This window comes from Lepisosteus platostomus, chromosome 14 (assembly GCF_059453375.1).
Source record: "Lepisosteus platostomus isolate fLepPlt1 chromosome 14, fLepPlt1.hap1, whole genome shotgun sequence".
Taxonomy (NCBI): domain Eukaryota; kingdom Metazoa; phylum Chordata; class Actinopteri; order Semionotiformes; family Lepisosteidae; genus Lepisosteus; species Lepisosteus platostomus.
This window is the reverse complement of record NC_142624.1, coordinates 18,682,517-18,704,824: the sequence shown is the minus strand read 5'-3', so window position 1 is coordinate 18,704,824 and position 22,308 is coordinate 18,682,517. Positions and strand designations below refer to the sequence as shown.

The 22,308-nt window shown below is 36.6% G+C and overlaps 1 protein-coding gene across 1 annotated transcript in view; it reads right to left on the bottom strand.

Moving 5' to 3' along the window:
• myo10l3 (myosin X, like 3) overlaps positions 1-22,308 on the bottom strand; it is a 130,027-nt gene that overhangs the window by 50,539 nt on the left and 57,180 nt on the right. Inside the window, exons 3-11 of the mRNA XM_088607339.1 lie at positions 17,717-17,875; positions 11,675-11,862; positions 9,350-9,484; positions 8,735-8,859; positions 7,562-7,575; positions 6,677-6,761; positions 6,002-6,105; positions 5,342-5,471; positions 4,208-4,326 (exon numbers count right to left, since the gene is read on the bottom strand). Of these exons, the coding sequence (XP_088463465.1) occupies positions 4,208-4,326; positions 5,342-5,471; positions 6,002-6,105; positions 6,677-6,761; positions 7,562-7,575; positions 8,735-8,859; positions 9,350-9,484; positions 11,675-11,862; positions 17,717-17,875 (1,059 nt within the window). The remainder of the gene's footprint in view (positions 1-4,207; positions 4,327-5,341; positions 5,472-6,001; positions 6,106-6,676; positions 6,762-7,561; positions 7,576-8,734; positions 8,860-9,349; positions 9,485-11,674; positions 11,863-17,716; positions 17,876-22,308) is intronic.

Below are 22,308 nucleotides of genomic sequence, written 5' to 3'. Positions count from 1 at the left end.
CTTTGAATGCTCATTTGTAAGGGTCTTGGTAGTGTAAAGCACTCAGTTGTTGATTAATGTGAGAATACATTGTGAGCATGGCCAGGACAAATAACACAGTCCATTAAGATAGTTTATCACTTGTCTAAGGAAGTCTTTGTTTTATTGTACCATAGCTCCTGTTACTGTAAAAAGAATTGGTCATGGAAATAGAAATCTACTTTTTAAAAATAACACTAGCTTTTAACACAACATAAGAATATTAACAAAATCAGTTTTATGACATATATAGGAAAAGCTGAAGAAGGCTCCACGGCTGTAACGTTGTTTTTTATTTCTTCTCTTTTCAGCATGGAATAAACCTTTTACTAGTTCCATATATAGGAAAAGGCTCTTTCAGCGTCATTGGAATTTGTAAATACAATTGGTTTTGCGCAATTTAAATATGCATATAATGAAATCATGACAGCAAAGAAACATTTCACACTTACATGACATTATGAACATCATAAATTCCATCCATTATCCATGGCAAATTCATCCTAATGAGAACCACAGAACCCTGAGCCTAACCTGCATAGCACACATACAGTACAAGGTGGGACTAGGGGGCAATTTAGAGACATCAATCATCCTAGCCAGTCTCAAACCTACACTACTACTTTACTTGGCAGATCTGACCAAACTCACTTTACCCCCGTCAGACAAGAAAGCATTTAAGTAAAAAGCATATTGATATAATCACCACAATCTGACGGTAAGTAAGCTACCATAATTTAGAAATTACTACATGGTTTTTAATTATAAATACTAACTCATTCAGTTAATAATTATACAATCGGTGAACTCGATACAAATGAGAAGATCTTTATGGCAACCTTCAGTAGTCCATTGATCTTAGTCTTTTCTCCTGCTTCCCAGAGCAATCCACTGCTATATAGTGCAATGTAAAAGGCCTCAGACCCTCGCACAGCTTTCATATTTTGTCAGTTTAAAGCTTGCAGTTGTGACACTTTGAAGCACCAATTAGTTTGTTAAATATACACCATCTGCTACACACATTCAAAGCAAAAACAAAAAGGACATAAATAGGTAGTATGAAAGAGAAATGTCAAAGTCATGATTGCATAAGTAGTGGCAAGCCTAAAATTAGGTGCTCAAAACTGTCTTAGTGAGCCACACAATTAGTAAAACAGTCTCTGACTATGTGCCATAATAGTGGTTCACATGATTTCTGATCAATCAAATGAAGAAGTACACCTGTCTCTGTAAGGTTCAACCATGAAGATCAAGGTGATTTCAAAACAACTCAGGTTAAAGTTGTATAAAACACTTCTGCCGTTTTCATACCCATTATATTTAATGTTGTAAGCAACATTTTCTGCCCTTTTGTTTGTGTTCTTTTTAATATTAGCTTTTTCATGTTTACATTTGATTTATTACTCTTTCACTAGAGCTGTGCCAAAGAATAAAGAACGTACGTGCCTCAAATTATACCAACCACTCAGGTATATCTTTGGCATTTTGTTATTTAACTACAGTAAACCCTTGGTTTAATTGACTATAAATGATTCAGATGTAATGGACAAAATCTGCTGCAGGGGAATTTTTTTTTGTAAAATAAAAATAATAGATATATAATAGAAATATAGTCTGTCTTTTCCCACAGTAATATGGGAAATGCACAAATATGAAACTAAGTGAAAACAAAAATTTCATACTTTGGAATTCGAGAATATCAATAGTCCTATAGGGGTAAGTCAGTTGCTTATGATGGTTGTTGCTTTTTTCTATGTTTCAGCAATTTTTAACAGTATATTTATGACACATTAAATAAAGAGTTTGTATATTTACGATATTTACGAAAAACTGCACAGGAACAATTTTCATTGACTGTATTGATTGCTGTTGCTAAAAAAAATAAGTCAGAAGATTCAGAAGCATATATACTGTATTATATATATTTATGTGTATTTTTCTCAGATTACAGTTTTTTTAACATGAATAAACTTTCATGATTTAATGGACATTCAGCAACACTCATTCCCACATATTACTCCATTAAACCGAAGGTTTACTGTGCTTATTTTAATTATAATATTTCGATTATATATTATTATATAATATATATATAATTATATATTATTATTATATATTATTATATTTTGTATAATGTGTTATTATACATTATTGATATTCACAGGAACCCAGAGTGTATCCTTTAAGTCTCAAGGTATGACTGCACCTTGGATGGAAGCCCAGCCCATCACAGGATTCACTGAGGAGAACATGCAAACTCCACAGAGAATGTGCAGAAAGCTCAAATTGAACCCTACACTCAAAATATGAGGTAGCAGCACTAACTGCCATGCCTACATGTTGCTCTTATACCCATCGGTTTAAGAATAAAATGCTAAGAACCAAGTTCCTATAGAGTCACAATGACATACTCCCTCTGCTGGCAACTGTAGCAATTTGAACTTTCTCACTCCTTTTTTAGTTCTTATTTGATGTCATTATTAATGCCAGCCATTCCTTCCATTTTCAAAGACACTTTGGAAAAAAATAACAGCAACAAAGAGGGGCACAACAGGCTAAGAAACAGGTACGCACATTTTCAAACTTATTGTTTGTTACTCTAAATATAACACAGGCTGAAAGAAACATAACTAATTGGTTTGAGACTTATGCAAGCACAGAACAGGGTTTCCAATGGCATTTTCACATTTCTTATATAGTATACACATTCTATTTAAATATAAAGAGTTTGTTAAACATAACCTAGTATTCTATGTACTCAATGAATTTAGGAAAAACTAAACTGTAACTGTAATAAGTTGTGGGGAAAAAAGTAAACCTAAGTAGCAAAATCACTGGGGTGATTTTAACTTTGTATTTTAACAATCAGTGATAGTCTGTAAAAAAAATTAATGCTTAAAGGTCAAATGGGATATATGTTAAAATTCAAGGAATTAGTAGACACTATGTTAAAATTGCATAATTCTTTACTTTGGCTTAAATGATTGTTGTGTACAACATTATAATTATGGACCACATTTTAAAAAATATATTAGTGCCCTTTATTCTAAAGAAGACTAATGAGATGCATCCTGGGTTCTTACAGTAATGTCCTACGCTTACAGTGTTAAAAACAGAGCCTTTGTAGACTTGAAATAAGACAGCAAGGGTTATGTCATCTAAATAGTCAAAATACTTAAAGGCACTGACAATTTCAGTCCACAGTACTCCTTCAGAATGAACAGTGAAACACAAACCAGAGGACATGAAGATAAACTACAGGGAAATACATGCAAAAGTGGGCATTACAGCGGGCATTTCTTTACCCAGTGGGATATGGGAGTATGAAACAAGAAAGGTTTTGAAAACAAATGAAAGCATCATTGGATTTAGGAAAAATAGTCAGAACAACAAATTGTAATAAGCTAGGTAAAAAAAGTGAACATAGGTTTTTAATGAAGGAATGCACACTCTCTCCACTGTGACTCTGCAATAGTCCCATCCAGGAGATGCCTCTGTGCCCCAAAGTGTAATGGAAATAAACTTAGGAAATTGTTTATGCCCTCTGCAATTTCACTCTTAAATAATGTAAACGAATCCTCTTATATCCTGAAATGTTGTTTGCCCTTAACAGCTTGTTGATGGTGGTTCTTTATGTTGCATTGTTGTGCTAGTTTAAGTCTGAATAGAACTCAGTCATGTTCTTCAAGCCTAGGCTTCCTTCAAGAACTTGTTGGATGAGATCCATATTAGCAAATGACCACCAAACTGACTAAATAGACAAATAGCCACCTCTCATTTGTAACCATTCTTATGTTGAAAATCTTGGTCCTATAGAGTAGTCAAGAAAGATATATATCTACTTTCCAAAACAGGATTAAGATGGGTGGTTTCAATAATTAGCCTGCACACAAAAAGTGTAAAACCTGAGCCACTCTCTACCAGAAATTTAAAATCACTGCATGCGTGTGAAAGCAACATACTCAGAATGAATACCTTTATGATAGTGCACATATCATGAGCACAGACTGGGACAAAAGCTTGCACATCTCAATAAAAATGAAATCATGTATGTTTATCATTAAATGTAGCGTCATTAGGATGTTGTGCAAAACAAATTATGATTGCCCATGAATTTAATCACATGCAAAATACCGTGTAAGATATATATGGCTATTGAGGCAAGATTTGGCTGGAGGTTGACATTTACCTGCTCCACTGTGAGAGGAGAACAAATCTCTTCCCCTCGCAGGATCATGGACCTTTGGGTCAGCACCTCAGACAACTGGAAGGAGTCCAGGCCCAGCAACTCGCTCACATTGCTGATCACTGTGCACAGGGAAACATGTCAATGAACACCACCTCCCAAGCCCAGCACATTCATCCAATGCCCAATAGTTCACAAGGATGCCACAGCATGCCAAGCATCAACGCTAGTACTGTACTGTCAGGGCAGTTTTCTGTCTTAACAAAGCACTGCATATTATGCAGTGTACTGTTCATACAGTGTTCAGCCTCAGTAGGAATTCCTGAGAAATAAAACACAGAACATTTCAGAAAAGTATCCATCATTGCATCAGAACTGATTACTGTTGAATCACAGCATATTTTGCTTTTGAATCCTAGAGTTCAATGTAAAAAGCTAAGGTCAATTAATCTTCTGATCATCCAAGTTCAATATTGATTTTCTGGCAACGGTGGCACATACTGTACTTGGTCACAGTTCAAATTAGCTGATTTTCTGAATTTTAAATAAACAGGGTCAAGACACATCTGTGGTTAAGAAATTCTAGCTCAAGTCCAGGCATATTCTTTACATCGCTGTTTAAACCAGAATGCATCCAGTAGTTTTTGGGCACAATTACAGCGGTAAATGGAAACAAAGTTAAATTATACCAGGGGCCAAACCATTTTTTCTCTCACAGAAATCTGTCAGATGTCAAATGACAATACAATATAGTGCAGCTGTAAAGCTTTATGATGGCATGTATAGATATTTTCTTAATGGAAAACAATGAAATAAAAGCTTTAACTTTCTTCCTGCTTGGCGATACTGACCTTTTACTTTAGTTGTGAACTCTTGCTATACCATTATCAATTTAAATCTTTCTCTTGTTTTTACTTCACATTAACTTTAACTTTTCTTATAACTGATTTTAAAAACATAGTTAAAAGAGTTTTAAAACATTAAAGAGTTACATTAAGATCAGTTCAATCAGTGAATTGTTTGGTGTATTTTCTCAACCAGTTACTATTTACCTATTTTAAGGTGAGAATAAGAAACTATAACATTCAGAGAACTGGATTGCTTTAGCCAGATCTCCTGAGCACCTCTATTCCTTACCTCCTTTGGTGGTAATCTGAGCCCCCCCAGCTGTCATGAACTCAATGTTGCCCATCTGCAGGACCCCAGAGAGCAGCTTAAACATGTCCCGGATCTCCTCTTCACTGAACTCCATCACTTTAAGAGCTTCCTATAAGTCGAGATTGAAGGGCAGCCCAGTTTCAATTCAATCACCTGATCACTTCTGCAATTCCCTTATTGTGAGCTATTAACTCATTTTGTACTGAAACATGTCTGTAAATCTTGCTTCACTATAACATCAATGTGAAATCATTTATTTAAACACTTTAACATAAAATCTAAACACTTCATTTTATCCAAAATATTAAAGTAAAGATACCAGACAATCAGAAAAATCTTATCGTCAGCTTCTTCTTGAGAAGCTAGTCACAGATGCAGAAATATATGCAATAAATGGATTTCTTTCACCTCATTTAGCTTTACCTCAGATATTACATTGAGGTTATGTAAATACATTGATACATTGATTTGGGATCTTTAGGGGCACCCAGTGCTTAAACTGTGTAGATGGCCCACAGCAAAATCCTGGTCTCAATTCCAGTTTTTTCCTGTATGAAAAAAGCTTATTTGATGCTTGATCTTTGTTACCCCAAAGTAAAAAATAAGCACAGACTGCTGTGATAGCAGAACAGAACTCACCATGACACTGTTGAATAGCCTTTTGTCATCCAGGCTTTTGTCCTGCACACACCCTGATTGGCTTAGGTAATGATAGGATTCAGGCTCAGTCAGGAAATATAGCTCTGGGAAAAACAAACCTCACAGGTCACAAAAAGATCTAGTCAACATACCTAATAATTGCAATAAAGAATGCTGAATGGATGGGCCATTATCAAAATGCCATTTTCACCTAGCAATGGTTCTGACAATCTGAACCTTGTCCCAAAAAACAAAGGGTACAAGACAAGACTATACCCTGGTTGGGATGCCACTCCATTTCAGTGCACACATATGCACATACAGGAACAATAGATTTTCATACCAATTAACCGGTATGCCTCTGAGAGCTGGAAGGAAACTGAAGCAACTGGCAATATCCATTTGCACACAAAAAGCACCCCAGTCCAAAATCTTTTCCAGGACCCAATAGCTGTGAAACAGCACTGATGGGCTACTGTCATGAAAACAACAGTAACTTGCAGAGCATGGCCTTTTTCCATGGGAAACACTGAACATCCTCTTATCAAGATGTATTCTGTTTAAGAACTTAACCCCACACTTTAGTTAGGAGTGCAAATAAAGATTTAATCATTTCAAACTGGATGCAACTGACAACATTTTGTCCCTTGTGTCTCAAGAGCCATGAACACTAACCTCTGTGCTCTTCATCAGCTCCTGCCAATAGTGCGTAAAATACATGATAGTTTCTCTCTCCTGGGTTCTGTCGCACCACACGGTTCTGCAATTCAGGAAAAAAAGGGATTTTAAAACTCCATAATTAAATGTTGGTTCACGTGCAAAGCATATGCTCTGAGAAAATATTGTGAATGACTTTTACTTTAGACCAAAACCGATGAGAAAGATTTGGTAGGACACACACAAAAATATCACGTTCCAGCTATATAAAACATTTTATTGAAAACCTTTTAGAGGGAACTCTGACTCAAAGGTGTTCAGTTATAATCCTACAGATGGTAGTTTTCCCACTGTTGGTTCCTCAGCAAAGCACAGACAACAAATGTCTGAACCTGCAGATCCTCTAGTCCTGAGCAGGATTACGATTATAACAACTCATCATCAGTAGGGTAAAACCAGCTTGTCTCATGACGGTCCAAAGCCAACTCGCTTTCCCCACTAGTGGACGAACAATCCCAATGCTTGACAAATTACTGATTTTTAAAATATTCCAGTTAATTGTAACTATTATTGTGGTTTGTGTTACTTCATATTGTCAAACTATCACCAGTGTATGTTTCATACTCTCCTGTTATTCAAAACATGTTACATGGGATGTCAGTATATTTCCTCATGTCTGAAATTGTAATTTAGTTACTTTTTGCTTTCACTGCTCTGGGTCTGTCATAAATTGACAACACTACAGCCACCATGGGTATAAATCTAGTTGTTATACATCTCCCTTTACATGATGAGCAACATTTATTTGTTACAGTTTGATTCGTTTTGAAAGATTGAAACAGGATACAGAAACAAACGCCACTCTGGCACAGGAGCAAGTTGGTTCAGGTTCATCCAAGTTACCTTTTCAAGCAAATCTGGTACAGAGAGGTTAAGGAAGCAGCCTTTAGACTCCTGAATATATTCTATAAACATTCCTCAATAATGTTATTCACCTTGTTCTATTAAATACTGTACTGCGCACACCAATAAAATTAAAGAAGTTGGTTCTGGAATTAAAAGTAGTAAGCAGTTTGAAACTGCACCTCACATCCCCATCAGATTCTGGGTCATATTCACAAAATGTTGACATGTTGAAATACAAATTTCCCAAGTTGCAAGAAATGGAAAAAAATAATTTAGTTAATATTAAATTAGTTTAGTAAATTTTGTATCATCTTCAATTAGCATCCTGAATACGTTTTTTGCATAATTTTCTCATTAGAAAAAAATATAACCAGGCGTTGCTGCAACAGTTTTTAAGAATATATCACTTTGTTTTTATTAAACAGAAAATTGAAAATTGATAAGCAAAAAGTAAAACATTGTTATACAGATGGGTTTTTGAGGCAAAGCTTTAGCATTAGGAATGAAAAAAATAGAAGACATACAAGAATTAAAATCTGTACAAAGCCAGTCTATTTTGTGGGACCAACTTTTCATATGATGTAGTTATAGTTGATTGGATTATGGTATAGACTGTAAAAATGCACAAAAGGCCCCGATATTAATATTGGCTGTACTCCCTATTTGGACTACAGTGAGTTTTATGTGCGGTATTAAATTATGGAAATTCAGTGACAGGTGATTCCATTTTCACCCATTGTCCTATTTTAATTTGCCGACAACTGCTTAATTAACAGGAATGATGAGAAATTTCAGTTGAATTTTATGTTATGCGAACCACACAAAATCTTAGGAGAAATACAAGTCAAATTAAGTTCCTCAACTTCATTGCCAAAAAAATGATATATCCAATTAAAAATGAATGAATCATTTTTGCTCTTTAGCTTGAAGTACCAAATTACCCGAATAAGCACTATTCTAATCATTCTTAAAAAAATCTCAGTTTAAAAAGGAAATAATTGGTTCACACAGTTCTGTTCCTTTTGAATGAGAAGGGAGTTATTACTTTAGATCAGTCAAAACCAAAGCAGAGAGCAATTGAAGAGTCACTAATGAAAACCACTTTGCTATTCAGTCATATTTGCACTGATTAAATGAAGGATTTTGTCATGTGATTTAAACTTAGGATACAGTCGACGATACATCCTCCCTGGATATTCCCATTCTCAGAAAAGTGAAGCTGGATGAATTTGCCAAAGCGGCTCGAATTGTTGTTGTAAACCGTCTTGGCATTTCCGAAGGCTTCCATTATGGGACTACAGAGACAGAAAAAAAACGTTAAGGTTGAGGTTTTTTGCCAATGCCAAAAAGTATTATTGGTGGTGGTGGAGGGGAGTCCCAATTACCTGTAAAAGCGCTTTGAGTGGAGTGTCCAGAAAAGCGCTATATAAGTGTAAGCAATTATTATTATTATTATTATTATTATTATTATTATTATTATTAACGTGACTACTAACCTGCAACATTCACCATTACTAGGCACAAGAGAACGTGAGCAGATTTCAGATTCTCTTAAAAAAGTGTTTATGTATTTAATGTGATTATAGAATGTAATGATCCAATGTAATCTAATTATACTGTACATCAACATTAATGTAAATGAGGAAGCAGTTTTTCAAATTTCAAAATTACTATTTTAGTGTGGTATTTATTATGGCAGGCACACTACAGGACCAGTAATACAACCATTGTTATATCTGGCTCTGCCTCTGGTGAGCCAGCGCTGACCCAGTCCTCTTAGCACACCTGCTCTGGATGATAGCCTGTTCCACACGGGTGGTCTTCTCCGAGGCTGGGGTCCCTGCAGAGTTCTGGCTCATCACAGACAGGAACATTAGCAGCAGCTTTGTGCTCTCAGTCTTCCCAGCTCCACTCTCCCCACTGAAAGACACCATACAACAGCACATCACTAAAAGGGACTCAGGAGTCATTTAGACTACAAAATAGAGGCTTAAGAAGAGGCTGCAGTTGCAATGAACCACTAGAGGCCGCTATACGATCGGTAATCTTTGTACATAGCCACAATGGGGATTAATCATCTAATTATTGTATTAACACTCACAAGGCATTTAATTAAACTTTTTAAAGTGTATGTGCATGGTATATGGGATATTTAACTGCTGTTTGTTGTCAAAAAGGTCTGTAAAAAGCCTTCTCCACCTCATGTGAGATTGGGAGATTTTGTGTTTGCAGACCTTTGGGATTGCCCTGGTTGAAGATGTGGTCTGTCACAGTCACTTTACGCCTATGTGAAGTCTTGTTCATCTTGGAATTCAGCATGTAAATAAATTCTGGCAAGGATGTGTCATCATTTTCATAGGAATCATTCGCATTTCTATCATTTCAAATGTATATAATTCAGGTCAGAATATCCTAAAAACAATTACAACAGTTAGATGACTTGCTTTATCCAGCATCAAAGACTTGGGTGACATGCTACAGCCCTGCTTCTCACTGCAGAAGCTCATTACATTGAATGTAAAACGGAGAAGTAAGAAATACTCAGTCAATTAAACTACAAAGAGAACTTGAAAATTGGCAGGTTGTATAAGCTGGATCTGGAATTTAAGCAAGACACCACAGTTAATGACCTCATGCTTTCAAATAATGCTAATAGATATGAAATGTCCACATGTTGTCATATCTTACAGATATGGCACCTCTAACTGTACAGTGTGATTGAACAGGGAAGGTTCACATGAGAAAAATTGTAATTTATTTGTAATTTTATTAAAGCCTTAATTATAAATGAACAAATCTGAAGTAAATAGATGGAGTAAAAACCCTGCATTCTACCGTACTGCTTTAGCAAATGACAGATTCGTACACTTTTTTTCATCACAGCCAAAAGCAATGATTAACAATTAGCAATGATTATGGAAGATGAAGGGAACATCATCAGCAAGACGAAGAAACAAGCGGGGGTCAATTCCAAAAAGAAAACTAAAAGAATAGAACAACTTTTAAGATGTAGAGATATCTTTCTTACTTTTCAATTAATTTATTCATTACATTTTACATATAGAGCTGATAAAGGTTCATATCCATAGGCATACGATTTGAAATATTTGTTAGTCTCAAATAATCCTATCCTAATAGTCTCGTAGGGTTTTTATATTTGATTTCCACTGCATCTATAATATTTTTTCAATTGATCAGTCTTTCCCTGTTTTTCAGACATTAAAGACTTCTACTACCGCAGAAGATGGACATTGAGGGTGTCTGGACAGTGAAAGCCATTCATCAACCAGACAGGGAAACCACTACTGGCTAGAAAAAGCCACTTCTCAGACAGGCTCACAAATCTTTGTGATGAGATAGACATCAGCACTGGTAAGCAATCAATGCAAACATATTCAATGCTGGGAGGTTGGAGGTGGAGGGGGGGGCTGAAAGGACATGTTGTAGCAGCACGAAGAATGATGGCTTGGATTCTAGAAAATCAATAGGCATGAGGCAGACATGATGTTGGCCCAATCCTTCGGGCAGCTACAATCATTCCCACTAATCTACATCGAGTATGTAGGTCTGTGGAGACACAATGAACAGATGTAAAAAACAGTAAAAAAATCCTACTCCATACAAATTGCTACATCTACTCTGAAGTCAGCTGGTTGTGTGAATCATGAAAGTGTGGGCACTGCTGTCTCACGACAGGAGTGTTCCGATAAAAATGTCAAACTTAGATTTCTGATTCCAAATCCTAGGATACCTGCTGTGTTTCTTTGTTCAGATGCTTTACCATGTAATAATACCACAAATCAAGACATATAGTCATCATTCTTCTAGTCCACTAATTCAACTTTTATCTTTCTTCTATCTATGAATATGATGATGGACTATTTAAGGTAATGGATAATTAAAGCTAATCAGAATGATTTTCACATAATTCCCTTTATATGCATACCAAATGTCACTGCTCTATACATCAATATTTCTAAATAAGCAAATGCTAAATTCCACAATGAAATGCAGAAAGGAAAAAAACTTCACCGACTCAGCTGCTGAGCCTTCTTCGGGTGCGAAGGGAAGGAGCAGGAATGCGAGAAAGAGAGAAGGAGGCCAGCTCACCTGATGAGCACACACTGGCTGTCGTGTCTCTTCCACAGGCAGCGGTAGCACTCATTGGCCACAGCAAAGATATGAGGTGGCAGCTCGCCCAGGTGGTGCCGGCTGTAGAGGTCAACAGCAGAGGAATCATACAGGCCAGAAATCTGCTTGTAGGGATTCACTGCTGCCAGAATGGAGCCAATGTTGGTCTGAGAGGCAAGAGAAGAGTTAATCACCTACAGATTAGGTTTACTGTATGTCTTTAGTACTTTACTATTAGTCATTCTAGATAATATTTTAAAGAATATATTTTATGGTGAGCAAATTCCCAAAGCATTTTATCCCTTTGAATCTGACATTGGCTTTGTACACTGGAAGTTTAAGCAACAGAGTGATTAGTCTATGTCTGAAGTGGTGCTGATTAAACAGGATTTTAACAAGACGCTGAGTAAAATGTTGATTTGGAATTAGAGGCATTTACATGGGGTGTTATTGGCTCATGTGTGGATGTTTATTGGAAAAGGCAACAGGACTGAGTCAGCTGGTGAACAAATGGTCATAGCGAAGACCTGGATAAATAAATGTAAGAATCTCATCTCCCATAGAAGTGAAAATGAATGACCTTAAACATAGGAAATCCACACCCAGAATTACATGGAAACATGCAGTGTTTTGACAGCCTAGGGAGTATGTGTGAGAGGGATGTGACCAATCGCAATTGTCTGTCTCCTGGATTTCAGCCACGGTGATATGTAAATAGTTTCATTTAAATTCATTTTATACCTCCACGTTCGGTATCAAATTTTATAGTCAGTTATTGAAATGAGAAATACAATAGCTAACATTTCTCAGAGCTAATGACACTCTACCTCACCAATGACGTGAAAAGTAACATGGGTGAGGGCAGAAAAAACAGACAGAAGAAGTCATTTACAAGCCACGGGGTTATTAAAACATCTTAACACTGAGCAGACAACAATCTGAAACCAGATGTCACATGAACTTTCAGTTGTTTTAATGTCCTTTGTGAATGTAAGCCACCACTTATTAAACATTTTTTCCTACAAAAACAGTACGTACAGGGCCATTTTTCATGTCTTGAGTGAAATGTCTCAATATGAAAACAGTCTGAAGCTCCTGCACATTTAAATACTGTAACTGTCTCTTTCACTTAGCTCATCAATCATCAAATGAAGTACTCTTGCAACGATACTCCTGCCCATGCACCCATACTTGTATCTCCCTACCCTTCGATGGTTCTGCTATACACATGCTGTACAAATGTGTGTATGCATGAATGAATGAACATTCATGAATGTCCATCAGGGTGATCTACACAAATCTGAGATGCATCACTGGAGACAACTTTGTTCACTCCAATTGGTGTTGCTCCAATACTCTGATAGCACAAAGGCATTGGTCTCTTGAAAAGTGAGGCCCATTGGGTCTTAACCTTTTCTGATTTTCCCCAGGCCTCACAATCAATAGATTAAATCACCTCAGCTGTGCCCAATCAACACTCTTTCAAGTGTAACAAGTCAGTAATGAATGATCTACTACTTAAAATAATGAAAGAAAATTATTTGTAACCAAAATCAGTATTACATTCTAATAACACATATCGAGTGACATGTTTCTTTTGATATTATATATTTTTCCATTGTTTAATATTCCCTAAATACACAGTATGAGTTTGTATTTTAGGTTAATTTTACATCCTATACTCTTTAAACTGTAGTTTAAAACACCCCAAAAATCCAGTTTTATCCCAAAATAGACAATTTTCTCAATTTCAAGCTTATAAACAACTACCTGTGACTAACCTGGCTGTACAAAAAGCTCTGGAGCTCCTCTCTATCAGTTTTGTTACCCTTCAAAATTTAGTTTGATTTCAAACTATCCACTCTTTCTAAAGTACCTTGTACACATTTTTAATTATTTAATAGTAATTGTAACTTGGCCACATTCACACTGTGTTGTTAAGCTTTTGCTCATTGGATTACTTAAAATTAAAATTACTTTATTAGAGTCTTGTTAGTGAGAAAAGAACCTTTGAGGAGGCAATGGAGGTATTGCTTACATAATCAGTTACAGGAAAACTATATGGATAGATAATCAATATAATTTAGAGAACCCTTTTGATAACACGCATGAATTAACAAAATTGGATGTATAAGAGCACTTAATGATCAAATTAGATATCGTATACATAATGATTCCATGCAGTTTCAGGTTTGTGCTATGTGAACAACTGATTAAAGGGCCACCTTATCCTGCTAAGTATACTCTCCACTTCTGACGCTATAGTGTAGAGACAATAAAGCTGTGGCTTGGGAGGTTTTCAAGGTCACACGCACTAGAGAAAGGATGTTTGTAGGGCCAGCTTGAATTCACTTTTTGTACTGAAAATGAAAGAAAAGCAACAGGTACTTGTCAATGCCTTTTAGTAAGCACTGGAGTGCCTCTGGAACACATCATGAAAGGTATTCTATGTTAACAGGATCAATTTAATTTAAGCACCAATTGACCTTTCTTCTTAACATCACAGATGTACACACTAGGTATAATCAGATAGCTTATGTCCTATCAAATTGATACCTGTGAAAAAGAAAATGGACCATGAAATTTAATCTCCACAATTAAATCTGCTCTTTGTCATTTACTACTCTAACAAATTCATTTTCTGATGCATTTCATGTTTTGCACATTGAAACTCAAAATTGAAATGTTAAGTTTCAATTAATAAACTATTCTAGTAATCACCCTCAATTGTTCTTTAATTTTAGAGGATGAGGTTAACAGTATGAGGTCTCATAGGGGGAAAAAAGCAGAGCCAGGGAACTCCACCCTCAACCGTTTACAAACATGAGTGAAAATGATTGGAATGTCCAAAGCAGATCTTAAGGTTTTAAATTAATTACTGGAGCAGACCAAGTGAAATAATTCATAAATTCAATTTCACACGATGATGATGGTGACATGATAATTCATGCAGCCTGTAATGTATAATTTCTGTAAATAACAAATCTAAAGAAGTTGATATAGGCTTGGAATTTGGTGGAGTACATTATCTCAGCCTCCCAAAAATGCCTTGGTACCGTCACATTGGTAAATAAGAAGGATAACCCTGTCATCTATTAACAATCAATATAACTGAATATTGCTGCATGCCAGACACAACTTGAAAAAGAACTTAAAGATGCATTGCTTTGAATTTTTTTCCATTGTTTCCACTGTCAAAGTCTGACATTTTTAAATGTCATAGCTGTGCAAATTACAGCAAATACCTTTGAATCTCATAGAATACCCTATAAATGAACTACTGTGTATAAATAATTTTTCACTATGTAACGTCGGTGTTATAACATTTGTACAACACCAGGAGGCAGCAAAACAATCCTCTTCTGAAACTGCATTCCTCCTGTTTTGGACTGAAAAATGAGATTGTTGCTTCAGCCATCACAAGTGTAGTAAGTGTCTGCTGGGTTACTTCATATATAAATTGCCACATTGAACAAAAATAAATACAAAAATGGTTATTTCAGCAGTTGTTCGATTACAGAGGGCATAATTCAGAAATTTTTGCTCTGTAAATTACTGGCAAGAATTTCAGAATTTCCGATGTTGTGTAACACCTTAAATTCTGCCACTGTAATGCTGATCAGAAGTTCAAAGCCTTTTTATGGAGTCAAGGACAGGATGTTTGCACTTAGGCACAGTTTCACTACAGTTCTTTAATAGGAACATACAGACTGTATGATGTGGAGAAGAAAAAGGGTCAGAGAAAGGGTTTTCATGGAGGACATGCTGGCTGGCATTAAGACACTTAGGCTCTGTGATGAGGTAATGGAGTTGGTCCCTTGGGTGCAATGTGTTGCTCGTCTATTCTGTGGGAGAAGAGCCTGTAATGCAGGACTGTAGTCAGGGCACTGGGGTCAGTCCCCCCCACTGCTTGTCTACAAGCCCCCCGAGAGTAGTGATGTCAGTACAGCAGATGGGGCCAGAACAAATACACTTGTAGAATGGCAACTCACTCAAAGCAATGTACACAAGATTCCCACTGCAAAACACAGCACCAGTGTACTGTGTACAGCCTTCTTACTACAGTAAGTGGCTACATGTGCCAAGAGTTGTCTGTAAACAGACCCTTGCACCACTTTTCTTTGGCTAAGGTGTAAATGTTTTGTAATTTACAAACAAGATGTGCCTTTTTGTGAATCCCATTATTTTATTTCATTCTGCCATTCACTGCTGTGCAAAGGTCTTAGACATTTTGCATCTTTCTACTATTTCCACTCAATGATGTTTTTCCTCATGTAGAAAAACAATTTTCTGGTGACAGTCCACCATAAAACAGCAACTGTTTAATTTTTAGAGCCAATCCCATTTTGATCAATGTGAATTAAATATTGCAAATGTCAAAAGATGTCTTCTCATCCAAACTAAGATGTATTGATACCAGACAAAGGTGTTATAGTAGTACAAAACACTATAACATCTATTGTAATTCCTGATGGACTCTATGATGTTTAAGCCTTCTGCACAGCTGAGTAATTTAATTTCTTGGACTGTGTTCTTTGCATCTATTTTTTGGGGTAAATTATCAGATGTGCTCCTTTGGTAATTTAGCCTATGAACTTGGCATGTTAACTGAATATTCAAAAAGTACTGAAAGCAGAATGTGAGGATGAAAGGTTGTCATAGAGTATTTTATCAGCGATATTCAACAATCAATTACAACAGGACAAAAAGGCACTTTCTTGCAAAGGTTTTTACCCCTTCCAATCATGTCAACATTGGCTGTTGAGCCTCATTCAGGTGTCAACATATGATGTGTAAAAATTATATGGATTTAGATCCAGAAATTAAAGACAGGAAAATTATTACAAAGATTTCTGTGAGTCTTTCACTTTTGGTCCTAATTGCTAGTACTCTACAATCACCAAACAAATTTGGGATTCATTAGAAAACACTACTCTTTGCCAATTACCTGTCATTTATGATGTTGTGCAAACTACAGCTATGCAGAACAGTGAGTTTATACAACAATGATGCAGTTGGAGGTACCTTTGAAAATTGTACTATACTTGGGTTTATGGGTCTTACATTGTTCCCAGCTGTGTTAGCACAATGAAAGCCTTTAAAATGGGTAATGGTGCCTAATGAACAATTAGGGATGAATACATATGCTGTACTTCTAAAGTGTTTAACTTTAGTTGTAGCCCAGCTTGTCACCACAAATCAAAACTATTTAGTTGCTAGTTTCCTCAATATCTAGTGCAAATAACACTGCACCTCTTTAAGCATTTGAAAGCTATTGTCATGTATAAAAGCAGTGGGTTATTTCAAAGTCAGGAAATAAGTCAGTGAAAAAGCCCTTTCCTCCAAGAAAAGGCACTTTCCTATATTAAGAGTTTGTGACAGGAAACACCTGTTATTCACAAATCAGCCTATCTAGACAAAATCTAGACTTAAAGGTCCTCGTTTTAAAAGGCCCTGTAAAATGATATGCAGCAAGACAGTAGTAGGAAGATCTGGGTGAGATAAGAAAAGGGCACTGGCATACTGTTGACAATTAAGGAAGGAGAAAGTGTCATTTTTTCTTTTACATTTGCTGTTCTGAAACTAACTGAGGAATCCATGTTCTTATACCTGTCTTCTTCTGATGACTTTTCACCGCTGTGCGGTTTTGGACGTTATCTATTTTGTATTGTAACCAGCTTGTTCAAATATTTTGAGAATGTTGAAAATAAAATTTGTTTTAAAAATTCTGTTTTGACATTTGAAAACCCGTTTTTTAATTGGATGAGATTCAGTGACAAATTTTGGAAATAATCGTTTAAAATGCAATTCTGCTTGTGCTGTGCATTGTTATAACACCCCCCCATCACAAAGTGCTTGGAGGTGGTGATCATCATAATGACACCTGAAAACAATCTACCATATTTCTGACAATAAGGGGAGAGGCAGGGAAAATGACACTCCATTGCAAAAAAGCTATAATGACTCAAAATGGACAGTAATGTTATATGCATTGATACAGCTGTATCATTTGCTACTCACATAGATGTTGTCCTGTTGGTAGCGCAGGTAGAGGTTGTACATGATGGCAGCCTCATGAAGTTCAGCCAATGTGGACATGTCCTCCACCCCATCCACACTGGTCTTGTGCATGGGAAACACTTTCTCTCTCGACACTTTGCCAAGCTCCAGACAGAACACCTGCAACACCGTATTAGGAACCATGAAGCACCAGACAGATATCCTAAGAGCTATGCAGTGATAATGCATACTTTGGAGATCTTTCATAATAAAATGACCACCCTCCCCCCACTACTAAATACAGTCAGATTATCTGTGTCCCACCAAATACAATTCGTACCATGATGTTGCACCTGTATTAACTAACTGCTGATTTAAACAATGCATTCTGCAATTTGTCAACAAGCATTATATGTTTTTCAAGGCAGAACACTCTTCATACTATTTCTTCAGATGATTTCTTCCAACAAAAAAGCTGATCACTTTCAATGTCACATTTCAACACCTATACCTCCCAATACTGATTTGCTCACTGCATTGGCAAGAACACTATAAAACATTTTTTTTTATCTTCAGTGGTGTGTATCTACTGATCATGCTTTCTTAAAACTCTCTTCACACCACCACAGACAGAATATCCACATGTATACATATATACATGTGATCAAGGTCTGCATTTAAATTACAGATATTTTCATATGGCTGCCTGGAAAATAAAACAATCCTTATGAGCTTTTGAACTGAGGGTCTAAAGAATGGAAACACATGAAACACAAAAGAGGTTTGTTCACTCTGAAGCCCAAAGGCATGTCTGTACTTCATTGGAAATGCTTCAGCACTGCATAAAGCTATCCCAGCAGAAGTAATGAAAAACATTTCCTGATTAGTAAATAACTGTCCTAAAGATCTGAATAGATGATTAGCCTGTTTAACTAATAATTAAACCTGTAGGACCTGTGGTCAAGATATCCTCTGACCATTTCCTTCACATTCTACATGGACAGCAAAAGGAACTTAACAATTTTAGTTTTGAACAGACAAGTCGGTGAGGGAACCTGACACAATTATTAAAAATATTTAAAGACACTGATAAAGTCAACCCAGTGGACATTTTCATAATTAACAGTGGATGTTGTATGTAAATGCATTTTATAAAACTGATAACATGAGGCCATATGAGGTTGTGGGAATATGAAACAAACTACCAAGCCATGTTGTTTCCTACCAAGGAATGTCTTACATACAAATTTGGAATAAAGACCAAATTTACTTGAAAATGTGTTTAGTACGACCTGGGTGGTGGCTAAGGATCTGCGCCTGTGGCTGGAAGGTTACTGGTTTGTATTCCGCAGCCGGCAGAGGGATCCTACTCCATTGGGCCCCTGAGAGCAAGGCCCTTAACCCCAACTGCTCTAGGGGCGCTGTATATATGGCTGACCTTGCGCTCTGACCCCAAGCTTCTCTCCCTGTCTGTGTGTCTCATGGAGAGCAAGTTGGGGTATGCGAAAAGACAAATTCCTAATACAAGAAATTGTATATGGCCAATAAAATGATAAGCTGATCTCCTCCTCCTGGTGCTTAACCCTTGAGCCCTTAATTTCAGAAACTGTGTGCCTGTAACAGACTGCTAGGCTACTGTAGGTATATGGCTCAAGCAAGATACAAAAAATTCTATGTCATTTTATGAAGACCGTATGAAACAAATTTATGAAGAAAATTGAAGGTTCAGGTTTTGAATGGAGGAGAGGATATCTTCATAATGGAGCATTTTAGTAATTAAAGAAATTAAAAGTACATTTAAACAGCAATACTGTTACCAGAATTTAGTGCTGCCACATAGAATAGATTAGTATCTTACCATGGAAATCAATTTTTCATAAAACACAGATTACATACAGTAAACATCTCATTTTAAACAAAACTGCTTTTACTGTCCAATGCAGTAAATTGGTTCTATTCAATTTCCATTATATCCCTCGTAGAATAAGACCTGCTCTCCTGTTCAATATATTCAATATAGCTTTGAGACACAGGAGTGCATTGCAAACATTTGTTGTACTATCTATTTAATTTCCAGGGAGAACATTATTTTGTGTCACAATGACTTTTTAAGTTCTCCACATTTCCACAAGTCCAGATAGGCGATTTTGCTCAGCACTGAAGAAAAATTAAATGTCCTCTCTTTCCACGCCACGAGAGTAAACTCATTGTCATGGAGGGATCCATGAACAGTACACCTTGAAATGACATGTTCTGATTGGCACATCGTACGAACCAATACTGCTGCAGCTGACACAGTCACCGACACAGCACTTATGTAATCTACTATTTAACCATGTGTACAAGTATAGAAAATGAACCAGTGAGGTGTTTAAATACACAGGATGGAAAATTATAAGAAAAAAGGTGAAGAGTCAGCTCTGGGTGGATAAGCATCTAACCACTTCTCCCCATGAGACTTTACTGGGAAATGGAGTTTTGTTTCGCTAAATGGAACACAAAAGGCTGCTGCTTGAGCACCAGACAGCTGCTCAGAACCTCTGATAATGGGACTTAATGGAAAACTGGGAGGTAGAGAAGAAGGTAATTTAAAATTGATTATCTAGGCTGGGCAAGTCCTTCTTGATGAGAGGAAGCAGAATCGTTATGGAGGGCATAATATACAGCTCTGATGCAATCTCCACTGCTTGTTGTATTCTTTTAATGTGCTTTTAAACAAAGCAAGTAGATGTTCATCAGTTAAGCTGTCACTAGCTGAATTGACTATCAAATCTTACAGAAAGCTAAGTTTAGAGACAACCGAAAGAAATTGCTCAGGCTAACACAGCATTTTGTGGCAGCCATCACTCAAAATGGATTGTAGGCTCTTTAACATTACACTGTAATAAATTGAGTCTGGTTAAATGGTGCCTAGAAGAGAGAATATAAATCCAGTTGTTTCTCAAAGGTGTTGTCCACACAGTATATTGAACACCCCGTTTGTCAACATAAATAATTCAGTATATCTGAAGTAAGATGAAAAACAGTTTGTCCAGCAGCTGGAGTCCCAGCTTACGCAATAGAGTAAATGTATTTTTTTCTCTCCAGTTCAATGCAGCTTACCACAGAATTGCACTATATGAGCTGCAGAAAGTACAACTAACAACTTGTTCATTTATCACAATCGTTCGCTGGTTATTGATATTGGGGTACATACGGTAAATTTCAAACAGGCACCACAGCAACCCTGGCTTGGTGTTGCTATTGATTATTAGAGCTATGTCCTAAAGGCACATTCTATTAATGTTTTTTATACATTTTAACATACATTCTATTGATAATAATTAAATATAAAACTTAAATACAGAGACTTTATATTATTAGCACTCTTTGTGATTAGTGATACTTGTTACCACATCAACATAATTTCAAACAGTTCAGGAAGCCCTCAAAAAAAGAGAAAAAAGAGGCGAAAATAAAAGGCTATTTACTTCCACCCTTCATCCAGTTGTGTCCTTTTATTAGGACGTCGTGAATAAAACATTTATATGCCTGAGAATCCAAAAAGTGATACCGTATTACAGCCAGGAGGGAATAAATGTCCCTCATATAACTGAAGGCTTTTTCAGAGAAACCCCCTTGGGGTCCAGCTTCCCAAGTCATTTCCATGCACTAGCAGTCATTGTGGAGTAGAAATGTCAAGTTACTGCTTCCTACCAAATTGCTGATGTTTATTTAATGCCAGTGACATAACCTTGTTTGAAAAAAAACACACTAAGATGAACAAAACAACAGGATACTTAAGGAAGTGGGGAATTGTTTGGAATAAAACTGAGTGCTTAACATTTTTCTCACTAATCTGAAATGTAGTTTCTTAGATACTGTGATTTTTTTCTGCCATATTACAGACAGGCTTGGGCGGCATAGTGGCACAATGGTTAGCATCACTGGCTCACAGCACTAGGGCCCTGGGTTTGAATCCAGATCTGGGGTGCTACCTGCGTGAAGTTTGTATGTTCTCCCTGTGTTCATGTGGGTTTCTTCTGGGTGCTCTGGTTTATTCCCACAGTCCAAAAGCATAGTGGTACGTTAATTGGCTTCTAGGAAAATTGGCCTTAGGCTGTCCAGGGTGCATCCCGCCTTGCACCCATTTATGACGAAAGGCTCCAGCTCCCCTGCAATCCCGAATTGGGAGAAGCAGTTAGAAAATGGTTGGATGGATCATAGACAGCCAGGTGACTCAGTGATCAGATATGAACTCTTTAAGGAGAACCGGTTTCTGAAAAGGGTAATATAATAACAGACCTTTAGATTTTCATTTCCTTGGCTAACATATTGAAGAAAGTGCACTGAATTTGTCATGACAATGCAGTGCAGTGATGATTGTACTGTAAGATGGTTATTGAAGCTCTCAGCACGTTGTCCAATATAGGTATGCACAACATTCAAAATGCACATCTAAAGGGAAAGAAACTGATTTTGACTGATTTTAAATGGAATGAACAGGATTAAATTTTATTTTCCTAAGGGGTTATAAAACATCTTTACTGCTTTTTAATTGTTTAAGTGGTTAACCTAACTAGAGAAGGGTGATTAGAGGATTTAAGCAAAGCAATACAAAATGGCAAGACTTG